The sequence below is a fragment of the Schistocerca americana genome, chromosome 4 (genome assembly GCF_021461395.2).
Source record: "Schistocerca americana isolate TAMUIC-IGC-003095 chromosome 4, iqSchAmer2.1, whole genome shotgun sequence".
Lineage (NCBI taxonomy): Eukaryota > Metazoa > Arthropoda > Insecta > Orthoptera > Acrididae > Schistocerca > Schistocerca americana.
The window spans coordinates 335,894,649-335,922,429 of NC_060122.1; the positions used below are offsets into that span (position 1 = coordinate 335,894,649).

A 27,781-nucleotide genomic window follows, 5' to 3' on the forward strand; every position below is an offset into this window, starting at 1 on the left:
AGCAGGATTCGAACCTGCGACCGTAGCGATCGCGCGGTTTCAGACTGTAGCGCCTAGTACCGCTCGGCCACTCTGGCCGGCGGGTGGCAGGAGATGTGTATGTTGGAAAGCCATCCATTACCGCATTTGGTGAGGCATGGGGTTTGTTGGTGTCCAGACGCCAAAGCCAGCAGCCGTTGTACATGCCCAGAAATCAGACAAAAGCACCCACAGGTGGTCCTCTCTTGTGAACCATCCACTTCAGTTGTTGGTTAGGCATGTGGCGCGCTGGTACGCAGGTCCCAAACACAGGAGCCTTTGGAGACACCCAAGGACTGGATGATAGCATCCACAGGTGGTCCCTTCTTGGTGGCACCAGCCTGTCAGGCAGCTGGTCACTTATGTGCCATGATAGCACGTGTGCCCTTAACCTAGGCGCCCACGGAGATGCCCAGACACTGGATGAAGGCACCAAAAGAGGATCTCCTCTTGGTGTCACCAGCTTCTTGGACAGTTGATCGACCACATGAAATGCTTGCACCCAGACCCAAAACCAAGAGCTGTTGGTAATGGCCACAGACCAGACAGAGACACCTACAAGTGGTCCCCTCTCGGTGGCAACAGCTGCTCCGGAATTTGGTGAAGCATGTGGTATGCTGGCACTCTGACAGTTGGTGAGGCATGTGGGTAAGATGGTGTGGAGGCCCTGAGCCCAGGAGCACTTGGAGATGCTCAGGGGCCAGATGAAGGCACATAGAAGTGGTTCATTCTTGTTGGCACCAGCCACTCCAACAATTGCACAGGCACATGGAGTGCTGGTGCACAGGCTCCAAACCCAGGAGCTCTTGCAAACACCCGCAGACAGAATGAGGCCTCCATCTAAATGGAACCAGCATGACCCAGTATCATCAGATCTTACAGCTTCAGCAATATTCCAGCTCAGTATTTCATAGACAGCTATCTTGCCAGTCTCACCATGGGTTCTGATGCTTGGATGGAGGGGCGTTACCTCTGCAGTGCAGGCGTTACTCGTACCTGCTTTGAGACAGCAGAGCAATGAACGTAGTACACTATCCACCAATTTGACATTGATTGCGCGCTGCTTTCATGTTACCGCGGTTTTAACGACCAGCAGGATGTTGTGTGCGAGGTGCCAACTACTCGCAGACTTTGGTCCTGCGGGAGCGCGACTTGTGGACGAGTGGTCAGTGGCAGTCGCGCACCTCCCGGGCTGGCCCGGCGCCCGAGTCGTGCAGCTATCGACCGCGCCCCACTGCTCGGCCCGACGCCGGCGCGTGCGCGGTGCGCGCGGCGGGCGCCGGCCGTCGCCCAGCTGCCCTCTGCCGACAACTGGCAGTCGCCTCCGGAGCGCCGCAGCTCGCGGAAGACCCAGCCCTGCGAGTGCGAGCGCCTCCCAGCCCAGAGCACGCCGCCCGCGGGCGATGGCGCCGCAGTCGCAGCTGCAGCGGTAACGCCCGCCCGCATCGCCATGGTCCGCAGTCGCCTCTTCTACACCGCCTCCGTAGTGCTCCTGCTCGCAGGTACGTGTCGCACACGAGCACAACTATTGTTTATTGCAAGTGACACTTGTCTATTCGCGAATCTGGCGGGTAAACAGTACTAACCTAGAATCGAGACGCCCGTCAAAATGCAGATCAAAGAGTCTACTGTTTATCTTCCATTTGGCTACATATCCAGCGGAATCTGCTCACCATCACTTTCCGATATGCTGTTCATCTCATTTTTTACGTCGGTCGCCCTTGCGAAACACAAATGGTTTCATTTCTAAGCCCTCAAAATATTTCAGCGCAGTCCTGAGACTGGTTTGATGCAGCTCCCCACGCTACTCTATCCTGTGCAAGCTTCTTCATCTCCCAGTACCTACTGCAACCTACATCCTTCTGAATCTGTTTAGTGTATTCATCTCTTGCTCTCCCTCTACAAGTTTTACCCTTCACGCTGCCCTCCGATACTAAATTGGTGATCCCTTGATGCCTCAGAACATGTCCTAACGACCGATCCCTTCTTCTTGTCAAGTTGTGCCACAAACTTCTCTTCTCCACAATCCTATTCAATACCTCCTCATTAGTTATGTGATCTACCCATCTAATCTTCAGCATTCTTCTGTAGCACCACATTTCGAAAGCTTGTATTCTCTTCTTGTCCAAACTATTTATCGTCCATGTTTCACTTCCTTACATCTACATCTACATCTACATCTATACTCCGCGAGCCACCTTACGGTGTGTGGCGGAGGGTACTTATTGTACCACTATCTGATCCCCCCTTCCCTGTTCCATTCACGAATTGTGCGTGGGAAGAACGACTGCTTGTAAGTCTCCGTATTTGCTCTAATTTCTCGGATCTTTTCGTTGTGATCATTACGCGAGATATATGTGGGCGGTAGTAATATGTTGCCCATCTCTTCCCGGAATGTGCTCTCTCGTAATTTCGATAATAAACCTCTCCGTATTGCGTAACGCCTTTCTTGAAGTGTCCACCACTGGAGCTTGTTCAGCATCTCCGTAACGCTCTCGCGCTGACTAAATGTCCCCATGACGAATCGCGCTGCTTTTCGCTGGATCATGTCTATCTCTTCTATTAATCCAACCTGGTAAGGGTCCCATACTGATGAGCAATACTCAAGAATCGGACGAACAAGCGTTTTGTAAGCTACTTCTTTCGTCGATGAGTCACATTTTCTTAGAATTCTTCCTATGAATCTCAACCTGGCGCCTGCTTTTCCCACTATTTGTTTTATGTGATCATTCCACTTCAGATCGCTCCGGATAGTAACTCCTAAGTATTTTACGGTCGTTACCGCTTCCAATGATTTACCACCTATGGCATAATCGTACTGGAATGGATTTCTGCCCCTATGTATGCGTATTATGTTACATTTATCTACGTTTAGGGAAAGCTGTCAGCTGTCGCACCATGCATTAATCCTCTGCAGGTCCTCCTGGAGTACGTACGAGTCTTCTGATGTTGCTACTTTCTTGTAGACAACCGTGTCATCTGCAAATAGCCTCACGGAGCTACCGATGTTGTCAACTAAGTCATTTATGTATATTGTAAACAATAAAGGTCCTATCACGCTTCCCTGCGGTACTCCCGAAATTACCTCTACATCTGCAGATTTTGAACCGTTAAGAATGACATGTTGTGTTCTTTCTTGTAGGAAATCCTGAATCCAATCACAAACCTGGTCCGATATTCCGTAAGCTCGTATTTTTTTCACTAAACGTAAGTGCGGAACCGTATCAAATGCCTCCCTGAAGTCCAGGAATACGGCATCAATCTGCTCGCCAGTGTCTACGGCACTGTGAATTTCTTGGGCAAATAGGGCGAGCTGAGTTTCACATGATCTCTGTTTGCGGAATCCATGTTAGTTATGATGAAGGAGATTTGTATTATCTAAGAACGTCATAATACGAGAACACAAAACATGTTCCATTATTCTACAACAGATTGACGTAAGCGAAATAGGCCTATAATTATTCGCATCTGATTTATGACCCTACTTGAAAATGGGAACGACCTGCGCTTTCTTCCAGTCGCTAGGTACTTTACGTTCTTCCAGCGATCTACGATAAATTGCTGATAGAAAGGGGGCAAGTTCTTTAGCATAATCACTGTAGAATCTTAAGGGTATCTCGTCTGGTCCGGATGCTTTTCCGCTACTAAGTGATAGCAGTTGTTTTTCAATTCCGATATCGTTTATTTCAATATTTTCCATTTTGGCGTCCGTGCGACGGCTGAAGTCAGGGACCGTGTTACGATTTTCCGCAGTGAAACAGTTTCGGAACACTGAATTCAGTATTTCTGCCTTTCTTCGGTCGTCCTCTGTTTCGGTGCCATCGTGGTCAACGAGTGACTGAATAGGGGATTTAGATCCGCTTACCGATCTTACATATGACCAAAACTTTTTAGGGTTCTTGTTTAGATTGTTTGCCAATGTTTTATGTTCGAATTCGTTGAATGCTTCTCTCATTGCTCTCTTTACGCTCTTTTTCGCTTCGTTCAGCTTTTCTTTATCAGCTATGATTCGACTACTCTTAAACCTATGATGAAGCTTTCTTTGTTTCCGTAGTACCTTTCGTACATGATTGTTATACCACGGTGGATCTTTCCCTTCGCTTTGGACCTTAGTCGGTAAGAACTTATCTAAGGCGTACTGGACGATGTTTCTGAATTTTTTCCATTTTTGTTCCACATCCTCTTCCTCAGAAATGAACGTTTGATGGTGGTCACTCAGATATTCTGCGATTTGTGCCCTATCACTCTTGTTAAGCAAATATATTTTCCTTCCTTTCTTGGCATTTCTTATTACACTTGTAGTCATTGATGCAACCACTGACTTATGATCACTGATACCCTCTTCTACATTCACGGAGTCGAAAAGTTCCGGTCTATTTGTTGCTATGAGGTCTAAAACGTTAGCTTCACGAGTTGGTTCTCTAACTATCTGCTCGAAGTAATTCTCGGACAAGGCAGTCAGGATAATGTCACAACAGTCTCTGTCCCTGGCTCAAGTTCTGATTGTGTGACTATCCCATTCTATACCTGGTAGATTGAAGTCTCCCCCTATTACAATAGTATGATCACGAAACTTCTTCACGACGTTCTGCAGGTTCTCTCTGAGGCGCTCAACTACTACGGTTGCTGATGCAGGTGGTCTATAGAAGCATCCGACTATCATATCTGACCCACCTTTGATACTTAACTTAACCCAGATTATTTCACATTCGCATTCGCTAATAACTTCACTGGATATTATTGAATTCTTTACTGCTATAAATACTCCTCCACCATTGGCGTTTATCCTATCCTTGCGGTATATATTCAATTCTGTGTCTAGGATTTCGTTACTGTTCACTTCCGGTTTTAACCAACTTTCCGTTCCTAATACTATATGCGCACTATTTCCTTCAATATTACGTGGCTACACTCCATACAAATACTTTCATAAACGACTTCCTGACACTTAAATCTATACTCATTGGTACAAAATTTCTCTTCTTCAGAAAGGCTTTCCTTGCCATTGCCAGTCTGCATTTTATATCCTCTCTACTTCGACCATCATCAGTTATTTAGCTTCCCAAATAGCAAAATTCCTTTACTACTTTCAGTGTCTCATTTCCTCAGCATCACCCAACTTAATTCGACTACATTCCTTTGTCCTCGTTTTGCTTTTGTTGATGTTCATCTTATATCCTCCCTTCAAGACACTGTCCATTCTGTTCAACTGCTCATCCAAGGCCTTTGCTGTCTCTGACAGAATTACAATGTCATCGGCGAACCTCGAAGTTTTAATTTCTTCTCCATCGATTTTAATTCCTACTCCAAATTTTTCTTTTGTTCCCCTTACTGCTTGCTCAATATACAGATTGAATAACATCGGGTATAGGCTACCACCTTGTCTCACTCCCTTCCGAACCACTGCTTCCCTTTCATGTCCCTCGACTCTTATAACTGCCATCTGATTTCTGTAAAAATTGTAAATGATGCTGCATAAAGCTTTGAAACCAGTCACATATTAATAAAGATACCTTTTGATCCAGAGACAAATTAACTAACAGTATTGCATCGCCTGTAATCAATTGTTACGGGATGTTAACGCTGATCTTCCTTTTTACCAACAGTATTGCAATCGCTACATCCTAGGGACGATATCACCTTTCCAGTTACAGTATTATTAAAAAGATGTATGGCTATTGGACTCTGGTAATACATAATTTCTCCCTAAAATGTTCTACGATACCTGTCTTTAATTATGGAGCTTCTCCATTTTTAAGGACTAGTTATACTATTTTCTTCCACGATTGGTTTTAACTATGTTTGTTTCTCCTCACCTATGTCTGAGAGAAGAACTTGGTAAAGCTTTACATCGTTTCGCTACAGCCCACGGTTGCACCTGCCCTCAATGACGCAGCTGCGTTCAAACATTTTCATGGTGTAAAAAGAGATCTAAAAACGAGCTTTGCAAAGATACACCTCGACCAATAGTCTAAACATTTGGTATGATATGTTGACAATACCACATTACGTCGACACTGACTCTTCCGATGACTTTCGGCATAGCAGCAGCGACTGCTACTCTACATCGGATCCTTCTTTACCTATGACTTATCCTTCACTCTACTTTCATTGTGTAACATTCACGTTAGCTCTCACACAGAGGCAACACTCGTCACATGACAATGAGGAAAGTAGTCTCTGAGCCGTGTTCCTTGTTTAGGAGCAAAAAGAGAACTAAAGAATCAGCACAAGTGTAATGGATCAATATGAGATTAGTTGAAATAAATAAATAAACAATAGAAAGATATATTATCCTGAATGTGGCAGACGAAATATTATGCCTGTAACAGTACTTCCTTTGTGGGAGAATGTCAATAAATCAGGTTTATTGCTTGAGGGAGCTGTCGAGTCTTTGATGTTTCTTGTGTCTTTCATTTTTCCTCGTGCACTGATTCGTGATGTGGCTCTACGTAATACTTGCGTAACTACCCCACCACAAATTTAACAATGGTTCAATCCAATCTTTTGATCTCTTTCTTTTCGTGCGTAATTCCATCTTGTCCTGCCCCTTGTGGGAAACACCATCTGAATGTAAGATTCCACTGACCACTGAAGAACGAGAAATCGTTCAGAGCCGGCTTAGAAAGCTAAAACTGAAACCGCCTGAAGACCGAACGGTTATACTTAATTCACCGACACTTTTCCGTCTCACCATTCCATATTAGAAGGGAAGTCAAAATTACATTAAATTTAGGTGCCAATGAAGTAAAATAATAAAAACATTTCGCTAGTATGATCAGAAGTTGCCGTAGAAGTATTCTTTACAGGATAGCCGATTTCAGTCGGTCAACTTTGTTGGGGGTACGGAGGGGTTAGGTAGACTGATCGAAGTTGCAAACAAAGTATTATTCTAACAGCTGCTTCTGGTGATACTTGCAAGTGGCCGTTCTTAAAATTGATCTAAACCATGGAGCACAAGCTTCTAAAACTATTCTGTGTTTTAAAATCAGACATCAGAAACAGCATTGTTTTGAAGGATAATTAGACCTGGAGAATCCGGATGAAAGAATAGTACTATGAGCATTACAGAAGGAAGATAAAAATAATTCAGACAGGCAAGGTATTAGACGAACATGGACAATGCACTCGTGTATAAAGGTATGCTACAGAAACTCTTTCTACACGGCGAGACAAGATAGTTGGAAAATCCTGAAGTAACCAACAATCTGCTGAAAAGAGAAGTCAAATAAAAAATTGTGGGTGCAAACGAAAATCGAAGTACTTGAACAAAATTATCGAGATTGCACTGTATATGCAGAGGTGGAAAGATATGTATCATATTAAAAAAAATTTTAAATGTCGTCGAAGGTCACGTAGTTCTACATCTCAGGTTAGAAAAACGAATGAAGGTTCTCTATACGCATACTACCTTCAACTACCTTAGACTTCCAAGGTGGTAATGGAACACCATGTTAGAACAAATATCAGGAATTGGCCGTAAAAATTTGCTTGTAGCTTCTCCTGAGAGGAAATCTGTCTACATTCCGTTGTTTCCATAAATAATACACTACTGGCCATTAAAATTGCTACACTATGAAGATGACGTGCTACAGACGCGAAATTTAACCTACAGCAAGAAGATGCTGCGATATGCAATGATTAGATTTTCAGAGCATTCACACAAGGCTGGCGCCGGTGGTGACACCTACAACGTGCTGACATGCGGAAAGTTTCCAACCGATTTCTCATACACAAACAGCAGTTGACCGGCGTTGCCTGGTGAAACGTTGCTGTGATGCCTCGTGTAAGGAGGAGATATGTGTACCATCACGATTCGACTTTGATAAAGGTCGGATTGTAGTCTATCGCGATTGCGGTTTATCGTATCGCCACATTGCTGCTCGCGTTGGTCGAGATCCAATGACTGTTAGCAGAATGTGGAATCGGTGGGTTCAGGAGGTTAATACGGAACGCCGTGTTGGATCCAAACGGCCTCGTATCACTAGCAGTCGAGATGACAGGGACATTATCCGCATGGCTGTAACGGATCATGCAGCCACTTCTCGATCCCTGAGTCAACAGATGGGGACGTTTGCAAGACAACAACCATCTGCAGGGACAGTTCGACGACGTTTGCAGCAGCATGGACTATCAGCTCGGAGACCACGGCTGCGGTTACCCTTGACGCTGCATCACGGACAGGAGCGCCTGCGATGGTGTACTCTGGTGTACTCACCTACGAACCTGGGTGCACGAATGGCAAAACGTCGTTTTTTCGGATGAATCCAGGTTCTGTTTACAGCATCATGATGGTCGCATCCGTGTTTGGCGACATCGTGGTGAACGCACATTGGAGGCGTGTATTCGTCATCGGCATACTGGCGTATCACCCGACGTGACGGTATGGGGTGCCATTGGTTACACGTCTCGGTCACCTCTTGTTCGCATTGACGGCACTTTGAACAGTGGACGTTACATTTCAGATGTGTTACGACCCGTGGCTCTACCTTTCATTAGATCCCTGCGAAACCCTACATTTCAGCATGATAATGCACGACCGCATGTTGCAGGCCCTGTACGGGCCTTTGTGGGTACAGAAAATGTTCGACTGCTGGCCTGGCTAGCACATTCTAGAGATCTCTCACCAATTGAAAACGTCTGGTCAATGGTGGCCGAGCAACTGGCTCGTCACGATACGCCAGTTACTACTGTTGATGAACTGTGGTATCTTTGTTGAAGCTGCATGGGCAGCTGTACCTGCATGGGCAGCTGTACCTGTACACGCCATCCAAGCTCTGTTTGACTCAATGCCCAGGCGTATCAAGGCCGTTATTACGGCCAGAGTTGGTTGTTCTGGGTACTGATTTCTCAGGATCTATGCACCCAAATTTCGTGAAAATGTAATCACATGTCAGTTCTAGTATAATATATTTGAGCAATGGATACCCGTTTATCATCTGCATTTATTCTTGGTGCAGCAATTTTAATGGCCAGTAGTGTATAAATGTTGTTTGGCACATTCGTGCATGGATAGCTGATGATCACGTAAAATGCGTCATCCATTTGCTTTGATCTGATCTTTTGCGGTGGGATAAAAGTAATATTTAATATTGTTCATCAAACGTCATTATTGAACATTATTGTGGTCTGTTTAAATGCGAGGGTTGGAACATAAATAGTGGCAACTATTTATTTACATCTCGTACAATGTAGATACGTGTTTCAAAGTTTTACTGACCTTCAAAGAACACCTCTCTCTCAGTCGTTATGGCGTTTTCTTTGACCGGAACCGTTACTATTCGGTTGAATAGCTCCTCAATTGGCATCATGAGGCGCTGTATCCACTACGGCAAGGCGGTTGCCGCGATACGGTTTATTACCCCACATTTATAGCAACGTACGGCAGCCAGCGAATCGTCACGCCAATGGAAGTAATTTTTAAGGTTATCCTTGTTTATATATTTTGACGACAGTGTCTCCTTGTAATTTCTAGAGCCAACAGCTGTTTTGAGGATAGGTCCAACGTTGCACCGACCTGATGGAAATAGTATTCCATAATGCTTATAGAGCATTTGGAAGTGACGATGGGCCAATGTTGGGCTGTATACGTGACGGCAGGCATTACTCGCCATTAAGGTTCCGCTCTACCACGTCTGCCCACTGCAAGGGAGGGTCGCCGTGTTGTGCATCAAGCACATCGAAACCCCTTCACATCTGCACTTGCCATCCGAAAATCAGTAATGGAAGCCCTGAAACAATCTGTGTCACCCCGCAGCATCAGTCGGAGCTTAACACCTGCTACAGTGGGGAATCATAGTCCCATGTGTGGCCTGGCGTTAACACCACAACTCAAACGGCTGCGACTGAAATGGTTCCGTGACCACGTAGCAACCAATGCTGAGGAGTGGCGTCGGAATGCGTTCACCAATAAATCGTGCTTCTGCACCCCCCCCCCCCCTCCGGATGACATTCGTCGGCGAGAATGGCAGTGACCTGGGGAGAGGTGCCATTCTTATAATGAATGTTACTCCTGGCATCCATCAGCTTGTGATGAGCCATCGACTCTTCCTTCAGGTCATTGGCGATGGTGATTGACGGAACTCTTACTGCACGACGGTACGTCAGCGACACCCTGCGTCCTCGTGTGCTACTTCCCATGCGATTGTGTTGTTATGGTTCAAATGTCTCTGAGAACTATGGGACAACATCTGAGGTCATCAGTCCCCTAGAACTTAGAACTACTTAAACCTAACTAACCTAAGGACATGACACACATCCGTGCCCGAGGCAGGATTCGAACCTGCGACCGTAGCGGTCGCGCGGTTACAGTCTGAACCACCTAGAACCGTACGGCCACAACGGCCGGCTGATATGCTGATTTTCGAAGGGACTATGCTCGTCAACACATGCCACGTGTCTCTATCAAATGTCTGCGTGGTTTTGAGATAGTCTCGTAGTCAGCTGGGGCCCAAGGTCTGCCACCGAAGCCAGCCGCGGTGACCGATCGGTTCTAGGTGCTTCAGTCCAGAACCACGCGACTGCTACGGTCGCAGGTTCGAATCCTGCCTCGGGCATGGATGTGTGTGATGTCCTTAGGTTAGTTAGGTTTAAGTAGTTCTAAGTTGTAGGGGACTGATGACCTCAGATGTTAAGTCCCATAGTGCTCAGAGCCATTTGAACCATTCTGTCACCGATAAACATGTGCCGGATCAGCTCGGACGTACCAGTATCCAGGATGTCAAGAACCTGTTACAACAGCTGTGCGCCAGTGGAGGATACAACAACTTTCGATGCCCTGCTCTACTGACTCAGCGCATGCATTCAGGTCAGAGGGGGTGCAACGTCATACCGATAAGAGGGTTCATAGTGACAGGTTATGGTAAATTCACTCGATTCTGTAGTCCTCGATATAATTAATATAATACATGAGCCGAAGACGTGAGCTGAAATTTGTGTAGGGACGGCATTGGACTAGGGCAGGGCTTCCCATCCTTTTCAGCTGGCGGAACCCCTCTTCAGTCGAAAATCCATGGCAACCCCTAGTCAGTCTAGAGCACAGTAACTTCAAATTTCAGAGCGAAATCCATGGGAACTGAAAGCTTCTTAATGCAGGTGCCATGTTTCCAATGCGTCCCCCCTCCCGAAGTATCAATAGTCTTTGGTTTAGAGAAAAATGAAAACAACTCGAAATTAACGATGCAATTTGAATTCGCACTGTATCCGGACACTTACTAGTGGATTTACTCTATAGCCTGATTAAAATTACTTGGTAATTGAAATTTCACACAATCGAGCTTTCTTCCTCCAAGAGCAATCAGCGTCACGTCCAAACTGTTCACTGTTGACAAGCTGTCCCTTATGGTCTGTTCACTTCCACTATTTGGCTACTGTTGTGTAAGGAGCATGCATATTTCGTAACAGTCGTGTGTGTGTGTGTGGGGGGGGGGGGGGGTCGTGAAATCGGAAGAAAAATGTTCAAATGTATGTAAAGTCTTCCTTTGGTCGTCCTCCCTCCTCATTCATTTCAACTGGAAACTTCCCTTGTTGTGAAGGCGATGGAGAAACTGCAGCCTTCTTCAATGATCCTGACTTCAACCACCGATCCATGTTAGAAGTAATAAACTGGTCAAAAATCGACTTATGAGACAGGTAGTGCACTGACAAGGCAAGTTTAACATTTAATGATGCCTGGGGCCGCATACGTGCCAGCGAGCGCTGTGATTGATCGACAATGCTCGCTCCACGCATTCGTAAAAGGTTTCAGCGCATCTAGCGCCGTGAGCCAGCGCACAAACGACCTCCGTATAGTTGCTAAACAGTCAATCAGAGAAGCCGCTTTTTTCGGCACTAAACTGTGTATACGTTCTCACTTAGGAACCGCAAAGGCTGCTTGGGGACACGACCTGAAGTAAAAGTACACGTGGTTTTCACACGAAAAAAAAGTGATGAATTTGATTTTCACATTTTTATTCAATAATTTACGCATTATTTTACACGATTTGGTGAAAGGGGGCCGCAGACCCCTTAGAAAGAGCCGGCGGACCCCTAAGGGGTCCGCGGACCACAGGTTGAGAAGCCCTGGACTAGGGTAACCTGTGCAGCTACGTTAAATGAGCTTTGAACACATCAACGCAGAAGATAAATTGTTGCTGGGAGAATTCTGTATGCCTTACCACCAGCAGTATCCAATGGCGCTTGAAGTTCTCAGAGCAAATTTACTGTTGTAGGCCAATTTACTGTTCTACTTAAATTTTACTGTGACGTACAAATAAAATTTGAAGTTGTCATTGAAAGCTGATAAAGGAAGAAAAGATAAAATAATGATGAATTTAGTTAGCTGGAACATTATTATTTTTCCAGTTTACAATTGACATTGAAAGTATATTATAGTTCTGTCAAGGAAGCGTCGTAAGCCATCGTAGTGCACTGCATAAATCATCAGCACAGTTACTGAAACGTAATCTTATATTGGAACAAATTATTGAATAAGAAGGATGGTAGCTGTTTCACACGTAGTTTGAACACACCTCTAGTTTAATATTCAGTAACTTTTTCAGTTGTAGTACTTACATATTGCTAATTTTAATAACAGCCTTTTTCAGAGTTTTTGTATAGACATTGGCCCTAAAGCGTCTTGCGTTGACATCAGATGATTAGGATCAAAAATCTTTCCTACTCTCTGTGACGGTACATATGTTAGTATAAAGCTCACCAGCTAGAGAATGAATCAAGTAACTATAACGCTACTTGCAGATAAAATTAAAGTTTGAGCACACTAAAATGTTACGTTTTATTCACTGTATGGAAGCTCTGCAGGTTTCGCTGCAAATATACTTCCAGTATCTTTGACACATTATCCCATGTTTTGCTCATTAATCTAAACTGAACCGTACGTCTCAAGGTCTCGGGAAAGAAAAGCGATTCAGCTCATGTATTAGCGAAAATTCTTTCTTCAGCTCCGTCTTTCTTTGAGATTCGATCAGAGTACTACGAACTACTGTTTGTGCCTTGCTAAAGAAGAGATGGTCATCCAACTACGGTGGTAGAAGCTAGAAGAGTGGCGTTGTGCAACATGGTATGGTTTACTGTTAATATTCCGAAATCGTACGTTCCTATAGTAGTCACCGAATTTAGTGCTTCTCCCTACGTATATTTCGCAGAAAGACCACGAGGATAAAATTAGACAGATTCGACCTCACGAGGAGGCTTATCAACAATGGATCTTTCCGCATATCATTCGGTACTGGAACAGGGAGACGGTAGTACACAAATTCTCATCCATCAGACACCACGAGGTGCCTTGCGGAGTGCAGATATAAATGTAGACGTAAAAGATAATATCCGCTTTGCGTAATCTATGAAATCGTGGTACTATCAGTCGTCGTCTGAGGAGGGCACTGATAAGACGTTCTTACTGACACTTACTGACAGCTGTCAAGTGACAAGAAGAGACTAAAAGACCTACCTACTTACGTAAGACCACTATCTTATTTCAGTATATTACATGATCTAGTAATAGTAGGGGTATCTCATTCATACAGCGTATCCCGGAGTTTTAAATTGTGCGCTCCAAAGAAAATCATTCGACGTAGCGAATAATACATCATACTAGGATACTACTTTTCGATGACGTAAGGCGCAGTTAAGTGAGATTGCGCTGAGTCTGTTGTCACTCTCGAAAAATGAAACGTGAACAAGGATTTCGTCAACATTTGGAATTATTGAATGATTCCGATCAAACAGATTTTGGTCGCTTTTTGAGATAAACACGCCCCAGTTGATACTCATGGCTCATTTCCTGTTTGATTAACGTGCTCACGGGCAGCAATATCCCCAGAATCCTACCCGTTGTTCTAAAGTAATTGTTCGAATGCTCTGAGGCCATTTTTCATGCAGAGAACCCGATTTAATTTGCGCTGAAACTCTGTCTCATGGTGATAAGCTGTGAATGATGATGCTGACACTTGTCGCTTGTGCGCAACTTGCTAAAAATTCTCCAATGCTTAGTTTACCTGCTTTGAGATTTTTACATCATGGCTTCAATCTCTCTATGTATGCATAACACAATCCTTGTTACTGGGAAAGAACCGTTGTAATACACTTTGCTGTATGGTGAGGCGGCCTCCATAAAACTGTATCAAGTTAAAACAATGTTGTCGTCTCTAGCGAAGGAAACAGCATTAGTGTGAAATTTACTCTTGATTTTAACTGTGACCCATTAAGTAATAAACGCTCGATCGATCAGGCAACAGTACCAGAAAGACCGCCTAGGTTTCAGCTTCTGCTCTAAGAGAAACGAAGATCAGTCAGACGAGTAAATTATTTCACTTGTTTCATATTTTGGCGCCGATGCTAGCAAACTGTTTCTTTTGTTTATGCGAGGATGATATCTTACATCGATTAATATTGACTCGATTGCACTCGCGTTATAAATGACATAAATAACCTTCAGCAAGTTCCAGAAACTCTCCTTACCGCAGCACTATATGCCGAGCACTGTGTGAATGTACTATGTTGTAACTATAGCATGAATTCTTTCTGCGGTATATTCAACGAAAGTTGGGGGACAGTATTGAAATTTACAATAAACTGAAAAGAAAAAGCCGGCCGGAGTGGCCGTGGGGTTCTAGGCGTTACAGTCTGGAACCGAGCGACCGCTACGGTCGCAGGTTCGAATCCTGCCTCGGGCATGGAAGTGTGTGATGTCCTTAGGTTAGTTAGGTTTAATTAGTTCTAAGTTCTAGGCGACTGATGACCGCAGAAGTTAACTCGCATAGTATTCAGAGCCATTTTGAAAAGAAAAGCAGCTCCAAACAGCAGTAAAATGCAGTGCACATTCCTAAGAGAAAGTGTACAGGTGTTTTTCTCTTTTCTGAAAAGCAAAACAGCAGATCAAATCGATAAAATCATAATTTCATTACAGGTTACTTCTTACGATAAAGTAAGAACAAAGACCAGTGTTAATAATGGTATAAATTAGGAAGAAATAGCGCCGTTTTCAGTCGCGAACTGACAGGTTCATCATCAGATGACTTCGTCTTGCATTAATGGTAGATGTAATAAGACATACTGTTTTCTTAATTCTAGATCTGCGTCCAGTTTTGTTTATAGAGAGGTTTCAGAGACTTTTGTCGCAAGTTTTGGTTTCACGATAAGAGGTGTTAATTTTTTATACGTTTTTATCACTGCACTATTTTGCTGTGGTTAACAAGTTCGACATAGTTCCCACTAGAAATACAAAAGAGTTATACCCTTTTAAGGTCGATTTTGCGTCAGGCTTGTGACTGATATAATCTGTGCCTTCTTCGCTGTGTTTTAATTTAACGGGCTCGCTATCATACGCCGCGGGCCCACTCAACCCTCCTGAGGCCAACTGAGGAGTTACGTGACTCAGAAGTAGCAGATCCGGTCACGAAAACACAACGGCCAGGCGAGTGGCGTGCTGCCCCTCCACATACGCAGTCATTGACGCCTATCGGTGAGGATGACACGACGGTCGGTCGATATAGTTGGATCTTTCCGAAGATCTTATCTTAAGTACATGAACATCTAAATATCAACGTACGTTGTAGCTCAAAAACACGTCGGCCTTCAATAAATGGTTATTGTATATAAAAAATTACTGTAATAGATTTAAAAAATTCAGTTTCACTCTGCATAGAAGAACAAAACTGTATGCCGTCAATAAGCTAGATTCCCGCGCCACCCTTTCACTGCAGCCTTAATAGCACTAGTTTCATATAGAGTCCTGCTGCTACCATAATTTCGCACAAAGACATTTTACCAGATACTGTCACTGCCACACTGCTTGATTTTAGTAATAAAAGTTGGCTCCTAAAGGGCGGGCGACAAATCATTAACCCCCTGATACGTGATTCTTTGAACGACCATTCACGTAACCGGGCACTAAGCTCAGGGATTGTTACTGAAAATAAAAAAAAAGTTTTTTATTTTAGTCCAATGATTGGTTTCGATGCGTTCGCCAAGATTCCTCTCTTGCGTCAGCTTCTCCGCTCGCCAGCCAGGGCAACACAATTACAACCTGACTTCAAATAATTAATTCAGAACAGTGCCCCGGACTAAAAAGAAGTCTTAACAATAACCTATACACTTCATTAAGCACTTACCTCACAAAAATCTTCATTACACGAACTATTGCAATACAGTGACCGCCAGTACTGTCAGCTAAGTATAAGATTCTAACTACGGAAGGCCTTAACTTCTAATAGGGATATGGTTAGCAAAGGAAAGATTTTGTTGCGGAGCAAACAATGTATTTACATTAATAATGTGGCAACCAGTTAAAAAATCGTATAATATACAAACGTCCGTGACATCCAGGTCCAGAAGATTATATAATAATCGACAAATTACATTTCCATGACGGACACACGTATAGATCGTCCCTCGAGCTAACACTTGAAACCTCTAACCTCCGTCACCTCTGGAAATTCTCTCCCCACGTCCTTCACTGCTGGCTGTTCACATCCCAGTGCCCAACAGTACTTCCATAACTGCTGGCGACTAACTTCCAACTGCCCAACACTACAGGCGATTAACTTCCAACAACGAGTCCAACCAGCGACAGAGTCTCTTGTAAAGAAAGTGCAGTCAGAGATCCAATTCAAAGCGCTACACAGCGCTGCCAACACAGAAGCAGCCCACTTACATGTTCTACAGGTGCCGAAATTCACTTTGTGGGACGGTGTTCCATGCTATGCATCCTCTCCTATTTCTCTTTCCTCCCTCTCAATGTTTCATCACACTCATTTCCTCTTTCACCTGCCTCTTTACAACCTGTTCGTCTTTCAGATACGGCCTCATCCCCTATTCATCTGTATGTGCGTCCATCCTTCTGATTGGAAGTTCGAGGGACTTTGGCCATTCACTTATGTAATTAAATTGAACACGTACAGCCGTCCTTACTACGTTGTGTATCATAAGGCTACCAGTTTTGGTGCTTCAATGCACAATCTTCCAGTTTTTGGGACGGAGTTCCGTGCCTGTTACACTTGGTCGGTCAATACAGGGATGGTTAATGGTGTTTGTGGCTGACGCTGTAATTGTCGTCCTATGATATGCCATATGTGCTCTGTTGGTGACTAATCTGATGATTCTGCAGTCCACGAAGCAGAAGAAACTCTCATTGGAAAGCAAATCGGAGCTCTACCCTGGCCTCAAATGAGCTCTCGCTTGATAACAGTTAAGCCGCACAAATGGTGCTGGTTTGGGGCCAGTGGAGTGCACGCTGCGGGGCGCCTGGCTCGGAGCTGTCCACGAAGTAATCGATCTGTAAAAGTTTTGTGTGCCACTGTGATGTCAACTGCTCTACGAATTGTTGCTGCAGACGCAGTACGATGAGTCAGGGCCATACCGTGAACACGATGGTCTTCCCTCTCAGTGGTGCCACGAGGCCGTCTGAAGCCCAGTATTCTTGCGACTGTATATTCTCGTGACCACCGCTGCCAGCAGTCATGCACAGTGGTTACGTTCCTGCTAAATATTTCTGCAACATCGCAGAAGGAACATCCATCATCTCGAAGCTTTGTTGCACGACTTCGCTCAAACTCAGTGCGGTCTCGATGTTCAAAATGTTCAAATGTGTGTGAGTTTCTAAGGGACCAAACTGCTGAGGTCATCGGTCCCTAGACTTGCACACTACTTAAACAAACTTATTCTAAGAACAACACACACACCCATATCCGAGGGAGGACTCGAGCCTCCGGCTGGAGGGGGCTCGCAGTCCGTTACATGACGCCTTAAACCGCGCGGCCACTGCGCCCGGTGAGGTGTTGATAATGGCGTCTTTGTCGATTTAAAGACATTCTTGACTAACATCAACTCGCCACGTCCAGTCGCAAAGATAACTAACGCTCACGACCATTACAGCGTGAATTTAAAACAAACCTGATTTGTAAACGCGTAGTGGCGCTACTAGCGCCACTCTTAAACGATTTTTTCGAAATCTCAGTAGACATCATCTTTGTTGCGATTTCTTTTCCGTCAGAATATATACAAAGTAAGTGACGTCCGCAATTAAAGCTGCAGTTTCGTAACGCCGGAGAAAGAGAACCACTGCTCAAAATGGCGTCAAATTGAAACAGCATATTACTGGCGCGGGGGAAACGTCATAGAACTAATACAAATTTTTAACGGAAATTCTTTTCCGTCAGAATATATGCAAAGTAAGTGATGTCCGCAACTAAAGCTGCAGTTTCGCAACGCCGGAGAAAGAGAACCACTGCTCAAAATGACGTCAAATTGGAACAGCATATTACTGACGCAGGGGAAACGTCATAGAACTAATACAAATTTTTAACGGAAATTTTACCAGTATATGAAGCTGTAAGTGTTTTAACGTAAATGTTGTCTGTTAGAAACTACAGGTGATTCGCAATCCGAAGGCTGTGGTTCGAGTTGCACATTACACTGTTCAATGGGCTTGACTGCACAAGTTGGGCAGTCGAAAGTTGTAGCACTGTTAGGTAAGCACCTCCACCACGGCAATGTGGTACCATATCGGATGGGAAAAAGTGGGTTTTCAATTGTCCTAATGCCAAAAACCTCATAAAAAGCAATAAACATCGGTCTTTACTTCTTCTGGACCAAAACCGCTTGAGAAGTAAATTGTCATCGGTTTCTAACTGTCGTGAGACAGGCGCAAGACATGTTCAGTGTGCTGTCCACCGTTTTCCGCTATAAGCGGAAATCGAGAAAACAGAATGTTACACAACACATCGGAGTGTTTCTGTGGGGGAGGGGGGGAGGGGGGGAAGGGGGGGGGGGTACGTTCAGAATGCGTTGCGCAGCGCTAGCCTTCGTTCAGCTGCGATCGTACTTGGAGCACTGAACCCATCTTTCACAACCAGCAGTCACACAGATTAAGATCACGTGATCTGGGAGGTCAGGATGTAGGGAAATGATGGCTGATAATCCTAGTATTTCCGAAATGGCTCTGCCGCAGCCGCTTCGCTGGCTGTCCAATGTGCAGAGGAGCGCTATCTTGCATAAAAATGATCCTACCCACAAATCAACGCCGTTGAAAGGTTTAAATGATACTGTTGCCCAAAAGACCCTCACAGACTTTTACCAGCGTCGGTACAGGTAACAGGACACGCAGGACTCATCTCCAAAAAGAGGTCCTAGTAGTTGGAGACACTACATCGTTGTTGCAGGTAGTCTGCAAAAACCAGCTCGCAGATGTTGGCTACTGATGAATAGCGTTAACCCCTCAACGTCATTTAAAGCCTGAATATGACGCTCTGAAGCATCAAACCTGGTAGCCTTATAATAAATAACATCTTAAGGACGGCTATAGGTGTTCGATTTTATTACATAAGTGAACGGCCGATCTCCCACAAACCTCCAATCAGGAGGAGGTGAACAGTTAGTGAGGCCGCAGGTGGACAATGGATAGGTTGTGAAGAGGCAGGTGAAAGAGGAAATGAGTGTGATGAAGTAATGGGACGGAGGAGAGAGAAATAGGCAGGAGAGGTAGATTGCGAGAGAGATTTATATATATATATATATATATATATATATATATATATATATATATGTGTGTGTGTGTGTGTGCGCAATATATGTGACTTACGGTGATTTGGGTAAAACTGCGGATAAAATGCTAGAGTTAAATATTAATGGCATGATTACACTAACTCATTCTGTGGTAAACATCAGTTAGCAAACTAGTTAACTTAGTTGAAAGTATTAAATACTAGACACAACTGCTAGTAAGTTGTTGGACGTCCTATAGCAATGAAAATGATAGTAACAATTTACATCGAAAATTCGTCTTATGCGTGCCCAATTTACACCTTTTTGTGACGTCTTCAGTGATAATTGCTTATTGTTTTGGAAAGTTACAAAAATAAAATTATCTTCTTAATGTCTAAAACTGGGTATAAAAATTAAGTTTACAATAAGATATTAATCGATATAATTTTCTTATGAAATGTGTGTCATCTATTTGGACTAGGAGTATAGAACTACTTTTTTGTTACGATCTCTCGCAGAATTTTCGCAGAAAACTTCGATAGATAACTATTTATAAAAAATAGTGATTGAACATTAAAAATTTCCTCACAATCAGTAGGAATTTCCACACATTAAGTACGTACAGATGGTGAAAACTGTTTCTGTGTCAGTGATAAAGGGTATATTAAGGACAGAAGAAATGGAATTCTTGTTAGTAAAGAACTGTTTGTTGTGGTGTATTAATGCGGGTTGTATCTCGGGCTTGAATGTGACATGTTTCATCAGAATCGAACAAGCAGTGATTGTGGACGAGCAGTTTATTGCAGATGCGTTCAATATCAAGATCTAACGTAACGTAAAGGAGAACTGCAAATACGTTTGGTAATCAAATAGGTTCCGTTATTGCTGCTAACATGTAAGGAAGTACATATTCGTGCCCACAGACATTTATATTCCTTCTTTCCACGTTTTGAACAGTTCTCTACTACAAAGGTTTCTCAGCACAGCAGACAGACAGGTATCATTTGTGTCTAGCTGGTATTCTTACAATTTATCATCTCCAGCAGCAATATTTTTTCCCTGACATTGACACTGTAGACTACGGTAAATCGAAGATACATATGTCATCTGCCCATATGGCGAAGCTGAGCGGCAGAGGTTCCATGTGTAACAAAAATTTGCAACGAAAAGAAAATACAGTGCGATTCCACCCTTGGACGTGAAGCTCTATACTACTCCCTGACCGAGCGACGTGCCGCATAGTTAGCACACCGGACTTGCATTCTGGAGGAGGACGGTTCAAATTCTGACAGGTCATCTTAGGAATAATATAATTCATTGCATTTTAGAAAAGCAGAGTAGTTGCAAACAAACAGGTACTGGTTGTTTTGTGGTGTATTTATTCCAAACGACATGTTTCCGGCTCTGCTCATCAGATTCCCTGGTGTACACAGTATAACACTAATTAGTTATACATTTCATTTAACACCAAATGTTTCCAAGAAAGCGTAAAATCGAACTAAGTGTAATAAACAGTACGTACCATTTCATAGCAAACATAAGTTCGACAGCTTGTTCCAAAGGTGTTCCACATACAGAATGACATTTTCACTCTGCAGCGGAGTGTGCGCTGATATGAAACTTCCTGGCAAATTAAAGCTGTGTGCCCGACCGGGACTCGAACTCTGGACCTTTGCCTTTCGCGGGCAAGTTTGGAAGGTAGGAGACGAGATACTGGCAGAAGTAAAGCTGTGAGTACCGGGCGTGAGTCGTGCTTCGGTAGCTCAGAAGGATGCCGGCACGGTAGCTCAGCGTGTTCGGTCAGAGAGCCGGTTGGCCTCTGTAATAAAAAACTGAGTGGAAGGATCAACCACCGAACTTGAACAGGATGTCTTGCGACGTCCGCAACTACCAAACACAACGATCATTAACGAAAGAAAAGAAATGGTAGAGCACTTGCCCGCGAAAGGCAAAGGTCCCGAGTTCGAGTCTCGGTCGGGCACACAGTTTTAATCTGCCGGGAAGTTTCGTGTTCCACATAATTTAAACTTCGAGAATAGGAAAGATGGTCGTGAGAAGGACTAGAAAAAATTGCCACTTCAGTGCGCTCGCACTTGCTAGGTAAACCACACGTTGCAAGGGGGCACCAGATTAAGGCATTGCGTTTGTCCAAATGTCGATATGTTTACTAAAAATTTAAACAGTAACCAGTAACAACTAAACGTACATGTTGTGTGCCTACACATAGGAACATTAAAACACACATTTCTATAGTACCAAATACAAGAAATTACATTACAAAGTTGTAGAAAAAATATTTTGTCTCTGGAAAGACATGACTTGTAGTAGATTACACAATAATATGTTTTGATTTGCAATTACACTTCTCGAGCATTCGTCAAACATAAAATCATAAGATATTTGTCCCATCCTGTGGTTTATTATTGCGACTATCCATATGCGAAAATGTATGCCGGTTAAGACAGTAAAATACAACAACAAATATACGTATAGGGTGCCTGCACGTCAGCACAATGGAAGAAGCGTCACTGTAGTCCATGGGCACGTGATTGTACCTTTCAGCACGTTAAAATTATTGTTGTATTGTCTACGCCAGCAAATCTGATGATGGGCAGAGCCCGAAACATGTGTATTTGAATAAATGAACCAAAAAAAAAACAACCTGTTTGTTTGCGACTAATCAATTTTTCCAAAATTCAGTCAGTTATATTAATAATAATGGTCGCACACCTCCACCGGCAGTTTCAGGCCAACATACGTAAAACATCTCAGGTGTTTTCTGATTCCTCTAAATCGATTAAGGCGAATGGCAGGATGGTTCCACTGAAAGAGCGCTGCCGATTTCCTACGCCATCCTTCCCCAATTCGAGCTTGTGTGTCTCTAATGCCATAGTTGTCGACAAGACTTGAAGCCATAATCTTCCTCCAGTCTGTAGCACTGCCAGTGGTACACTACAAGGTAAGGTTTTACTGTAAACCAACCATCATCGTCCGAACACCACCATCAGCCATGTCAGAAATGTTTTGTTCAGCAAACTCTGACTATCTGAACAAGGCGGGTATATGAGAAAGCAAAATGTGAGGGAGCTTCATAACTCCTCCCCTCCCAATGGATATGGCAGAAAAACACTAAGAAACACTATAAAGGTCAACAGCAATACCGACAGAGAAAATGAAACTAACAAGTGGGCCATTGAAAAAGTACGCATTGTGCTATGACTGGAGGTACAGTGACACTTTTTTCACGGTCACCACAGAATGCAGAACATGGTAACATTCACTGGGGATACTACAAAAACGCGACACTGCCAACCAGATCTAATTAAAAGTATCCACATATCTATCAATGCACGTTAATCCAAGGCACAACCAGCTTTCACCTTTATGGCGGCTAGAACTACACAGAGAACAGTTTCAAAAGTGTGTCTAAATGTCTGAGGAGGTACTATAGCCTATTCTTCCTCGAGATCAAAAACCAGAGAAGGTAGTGAAGGTGGACGGTGATGGTTTGGAATGAAGTCTACATTCTCTTCCCGAAGATTCCCATTGAGTTCAGTTGCAGAAGTTCCATCTGTACGTTAAAGGACTGCACAGAAATGTGCACCGGACTGCCACAGGATACAACGTGATTCATCACTCCAGAGAACTTGATTCCAGTCATCCAGTGTCCACTGCGTACGCTATTTGGTACGGGTCCCACACAATTGAGCAGTATGCTAGGATGGGTCGCACAAGTTATTCGTAAGCAATCTCCTTTCTAGACTGATTGCACTTCCCCAATATTCTACCAATAGACAAAAGCTACCATCTACTTCACCGACAACTGAGCCTTTGTGATCATTACCTTTCACATACCTACAAAGTGTTCCACCCAGATACTGAGTTGGTAAATTCCATCTGTGACAACGATATTATAGTCATAGGATACTATATGTTCTAGTTTTTTTGAACAGCACACATTTACGTTTGTGTACATTAAAAGCAAGTTGCCAATCTTAGCACCAGTTTGAAATCTTGTCAACATGTGATTCAATATTTACGCACCTTCTTTCAAACAGTACTTTATTACAGATAACTGCTTCATTTTGTTATAAGTCTGAGGTTAGTATTTTAATGCTGCCCGCTATGTCATTAATATACAGCATGGACAGCAAGGGTCCCAACACGATTCCCTGGGGCACACCAGAAGTTACTTCTACATCTGACGATGTGTCTCCACCCAAGATAACGTGCTGCATCCTCTCGAACCAAAAGACTCCTCACTCCAGTCACATATTTCACTTGATGCCTCATATGATCTTGCTTTTGAAAACAATAGTGCGTGCGGTACCGAGTCAAATAATGTAAAGTATAGTAGGAAAAATTTTCACGTAATCCTGAAGGCCAAGTCTACTCTATTTCTGTAAAATGTTACAAAAGGTTGTTACAGACGTCTAGGTTGTTATTGGTTGATCTAAAGTTTTTGTTGAAACTAGTGATAGAAGATGGTGGAAAATAGGTATTATTGTGTTGTTATTAAATGTTTTCATCGGAAAGGGTGCACATAAGCGATCACAATCGAACTAAAGAACGATAAAGTACGCAATGCTCTAACAATGAAGACTGATCGATAGCTAAATAGTTGTTGGATTATGCTTCCACAGTAAATTTCATCACACGGGGAACAATTGAAAAAAATCGTTAAGGAAGATGAAAGATTTTTCAAGCAGAAGAGATCTGATAGTGTTACGCTCCGGGACAACGAATGCGCTACATACTCTTCTCAAAACTCGAAATGAAAAACTTGCAACTGCGACTAGCTCCACAGTTGCTAATTTTTGACCAAAACCTTATGTGAGAGAAAATTTCATTTCAGAATCTAGTACCCACGATTTTTGTTGCATTTTAGGGAAACGATTACCATGCCTTCATCAGTGTGACTATCACACTCCAAAGTAATGAGCAGTGTGGTAGTACCACTCCGTCGGCTTACCTCTGAAATTTGAGTAACCAACTCTACTTATATGTCTAGCTACAACAACTGAGTACAATATGCTCGTTTGATTAATGCTACTCAACGATTTCTCGGAAAGCTCAACCGCTCACATTAAGTTATTTAGAAATGCTGTGTGTCAAAGAGCACCAGGGTCCAGGATGCGTGGCGATAGCGACACGAAACCTATTATTTGGGCTGGTCATGAAACACAATTTATCAGCATATGAATCCTGGTAAAAACGACGTATATCGTTAATAACCTTCAGAACGGAACCCATGACTGGAAAAACGCACAGCGACGGAGAAATCAGCGAAATAATCTGGCCAGGTTTTTGCTGCACACTGAGAGCTTGCTTGCAAACTGCAACGTGGTTTGCTGCGACGACAGTGACTTCAGAGGGTCACGGACCTGGCGGAAGGAGAGGTTCATCCACGGAGACGGCCGTACTGCACGTCTCCTCTCTGATACCGCCCGTATGCAAGCCCCACCTTAACTCACCACGAAAACCGTCAACCTCCCTTCGGCGGTTAGATTTACAGAATCTGTTGCGCTGGCTACTTCCATGTTGCCAACCAGTGTTGTAAGCACGCTCTTCCCACTAGAAATACAAAAGAATTTTGCTCTGTTAAGTTTCTTGATGGGGTCGATTTTGCACCAGGCCTGTGACTGATATTATCTGTGCCTTCTTCACCGAGTTTCAACTTAACGGGCTCGCTATCATACGCTGTGGGCCCGCTCAACCATCCTAAGGCCAACTGAGGAGTTACGTGACTGAGAAGTAGCAGATCCGGTCACGAAAACACAACGGCCAGGCGAGTGGCGTGCTGCCCCTCGACAGACGCAGTCATTGACGCCTATCGGCTGAGGATGACACGACCGTCGGTCGATATAGTTGGACCTTTCGAGGCCTGTTCGGACGAAGTTATCACACTCAGTCCAGAGAGGCGCCAGTTGTACTCACCCATTGCATGCGACCAGATGTGCGTCATGCTGTTTCTCCTTTGTTTTCGCCCGCATCTCGTGGTCGTGCGGTAGCGTTCTCGCTTCCCAAGCCCGGGTTCCCGGGTTCGATTCCCGGAGGGGTCAGGGATTTTCTCTGCCTCGTGATGGCTGGGTGTTGTGTGCTGTCCTTAGGTTAGTTAGGTTTAAGTGGTTCTAAGTTCTAGGGGACTGATGACCATAGATGTTAAGTCCCATAGTGCTCAGAGCCATTTTCTCCTTTGTTTTCGTAGTTCAACAGTGACTCAGTATCGCACTTCCAGTTTTATTTGGCTCAATCAAAATACTCGTATCACTGCAAAGTTCATCGTCTAGGAAGGTGATGACCATAGACTTTCGTGACGCACAAAGAGCAATGCTGACGCATTACTTGGACAGTTGCAGAATCATAACCAGGTTCTGAAACGCTTCATTTGTAAACCTCTTCAGACAAGATTACCACAGTATAATTTTGTCGTCGTATCAGCAATCACAAATCTGACACATTATTCCCCCAACTGAATTCTTCCTTCTACTGACTTGAATATTATAGTTGGTACAAAGAAATTCTCATCAACGAAGGAGGTGATCACCAAGAAAACCAGGAATTTTAGCTAACTATTCCAGAGGAGTGAACAAATTGCATAGACATCGAAGCAGTCCTTAATCGATATTAGCACTATCTCCGGTTGTTGATTTATATTTGAGAAGTTCCTGAACGTAAACGCTAGAGGGAGACAGGGTAGGACAGGGAAAGTGAGTCTATCCCCTCATAACAGCACTGAGTATTCTCTTTCCCACCCTTTCTACCTTCGAAGGTTAGGCTGTGTCAAAGCTTTTCTATGACCCATTTCTTTCACGGTGTTCTGAGAACCTTTACCTTTACTTTAGTGGTCTGTTTATTACACTCTCTGCTAATATATCTCAAGGTAAAACCTAGTTGGTTATAGCGTGTTCTGTTGATAATTTTCGCTTTACTAGAATGTTGATGTAATTTTGCCTCCTTATACCCATTTACCTGTTTTTGTGACCAGTTATATGACAGTGTTACTCCCAAACATTTTGTTTCTGTCACTTGAATATCGTTCTTCTCTTTTCCTGTTTCCACTCCACCTCCAGAAGCAGTCATCACAATTTCAACTGTTTCAATCTCGTATCGTTTCTTGTTTTATCAACAGACTACTGTAAAACAGTCCCAAATAAGCCTTACTTGAAATATCACTTCCCTAATATTTAAGATATAATTTTTGTTACGAATTTTCCATCCAATACCCATTTTTGTTAGTCACTTCCTTTAAACTTCCCATGCCTTGGTCTCCTCTCAGAGGTTTCTGCTGTATGAGATAGTAGCCGTATACCAGTGCACAGGTATTAAGAAAGAAAAAAAAAAGAGGGAAACGATGATGAAACATGGAGGGAAGGCCACGTACGGGCAGGACTGAAACCCACACCGAAGTGGAGCAACAGGGCTGACCGAACGGCAGACCCGACCCAAGAAGAGCAAGTCAATAGCAACCTACGCAACAACGAATTGCAAAGAACATTCGAGACAAAGCTGTCAACAGGTCAAGTACGGGCCACAATCCAAATCCACACCAGAGAGGAAAAATAGTACAAGGCGTAGTCGTCGACGAGTAGTCAGTAGTACGGTGGAGATAGTAACGAACGCTGTCAGACGAAGTACGCGACTGACAGGGCGGGGCGAGGGACTCCAGTGGCTGGTGTATTCACGTGGCGAGACAATGGTGCACTCGCTAGGCGAGTGCAGCGTTGCGGCGAAACTGCCCTCTATCGTTCATCGGGGTCTGTTTGCTCCGGTGGCCACTCAGCTTCCGCGCAGCCCGATACCAGAGTTTTAAAGTCAGACGTGGCTGCAGTCTTACTTAAAATGAAAACTGCATAATGCAGCTTGTCTTGAGCATCCAGTATAGTGGATAGATAGTCACCATGGACCATGACATTAATTGATATAATTTGGCCAATGTAAATTCCCAGACGAGCCTTTCGTTGTCTCTATAACGTCACTGTAGAAACAATACGATGTAACTTCTTTTCCTGGTTTCCCGGATTTCGGGCAGTTGTTTACTTGAGAATCAAGATGAAAAAATACCACATCTCAAACAAGGTAAACAAAGAAATAAATTCCGCATAATGGCAAAAGAGCGAAATACGGCTTAAATGGACCGTCGGAAGTTCCGCGAGATGTTTGCGAACGTTACTATTGTCTGTATGTAGGCTTCACAAAGCAAATGAACCTGAAAGAACGCCACATAATTTAAGACAGACAAACAAAGACGTAAATTACGTGCAGCTGCAAAAAAAGAACATAC

General features: G+C 43.7%; 1 protein-coding gene across 2 annotated transcripts in view; it reads left to right on the forward strand.

Annotated features, from left to right (window-relative positions):
• The first annotated feature begins 1,356 nt into the window (after positions 1 to 1,356).
• LOC124612929 (zwei Ig domain protein zig-8-like) overlaps positions 1,357 to 27,781 on the forward strand; it is a 206,583-nt gene continuing 180,158 nt past the window's right edge. For both annotated transcript variants that reach the window (XM_047141427.1, XM_047141428.1), the window contains exon 1: positions 1,357 to 1,520. In XM_047141427.1, the coding sequence (XP_046997383.1) occupies positions 1,469 to 1,520 (52 nt within the window). In that variant the 5' untranslated portion in view covers positions 1,357 to 1,468. The remainder of the gene's footprint in view (positions 1,521 to 27,781) is intronic.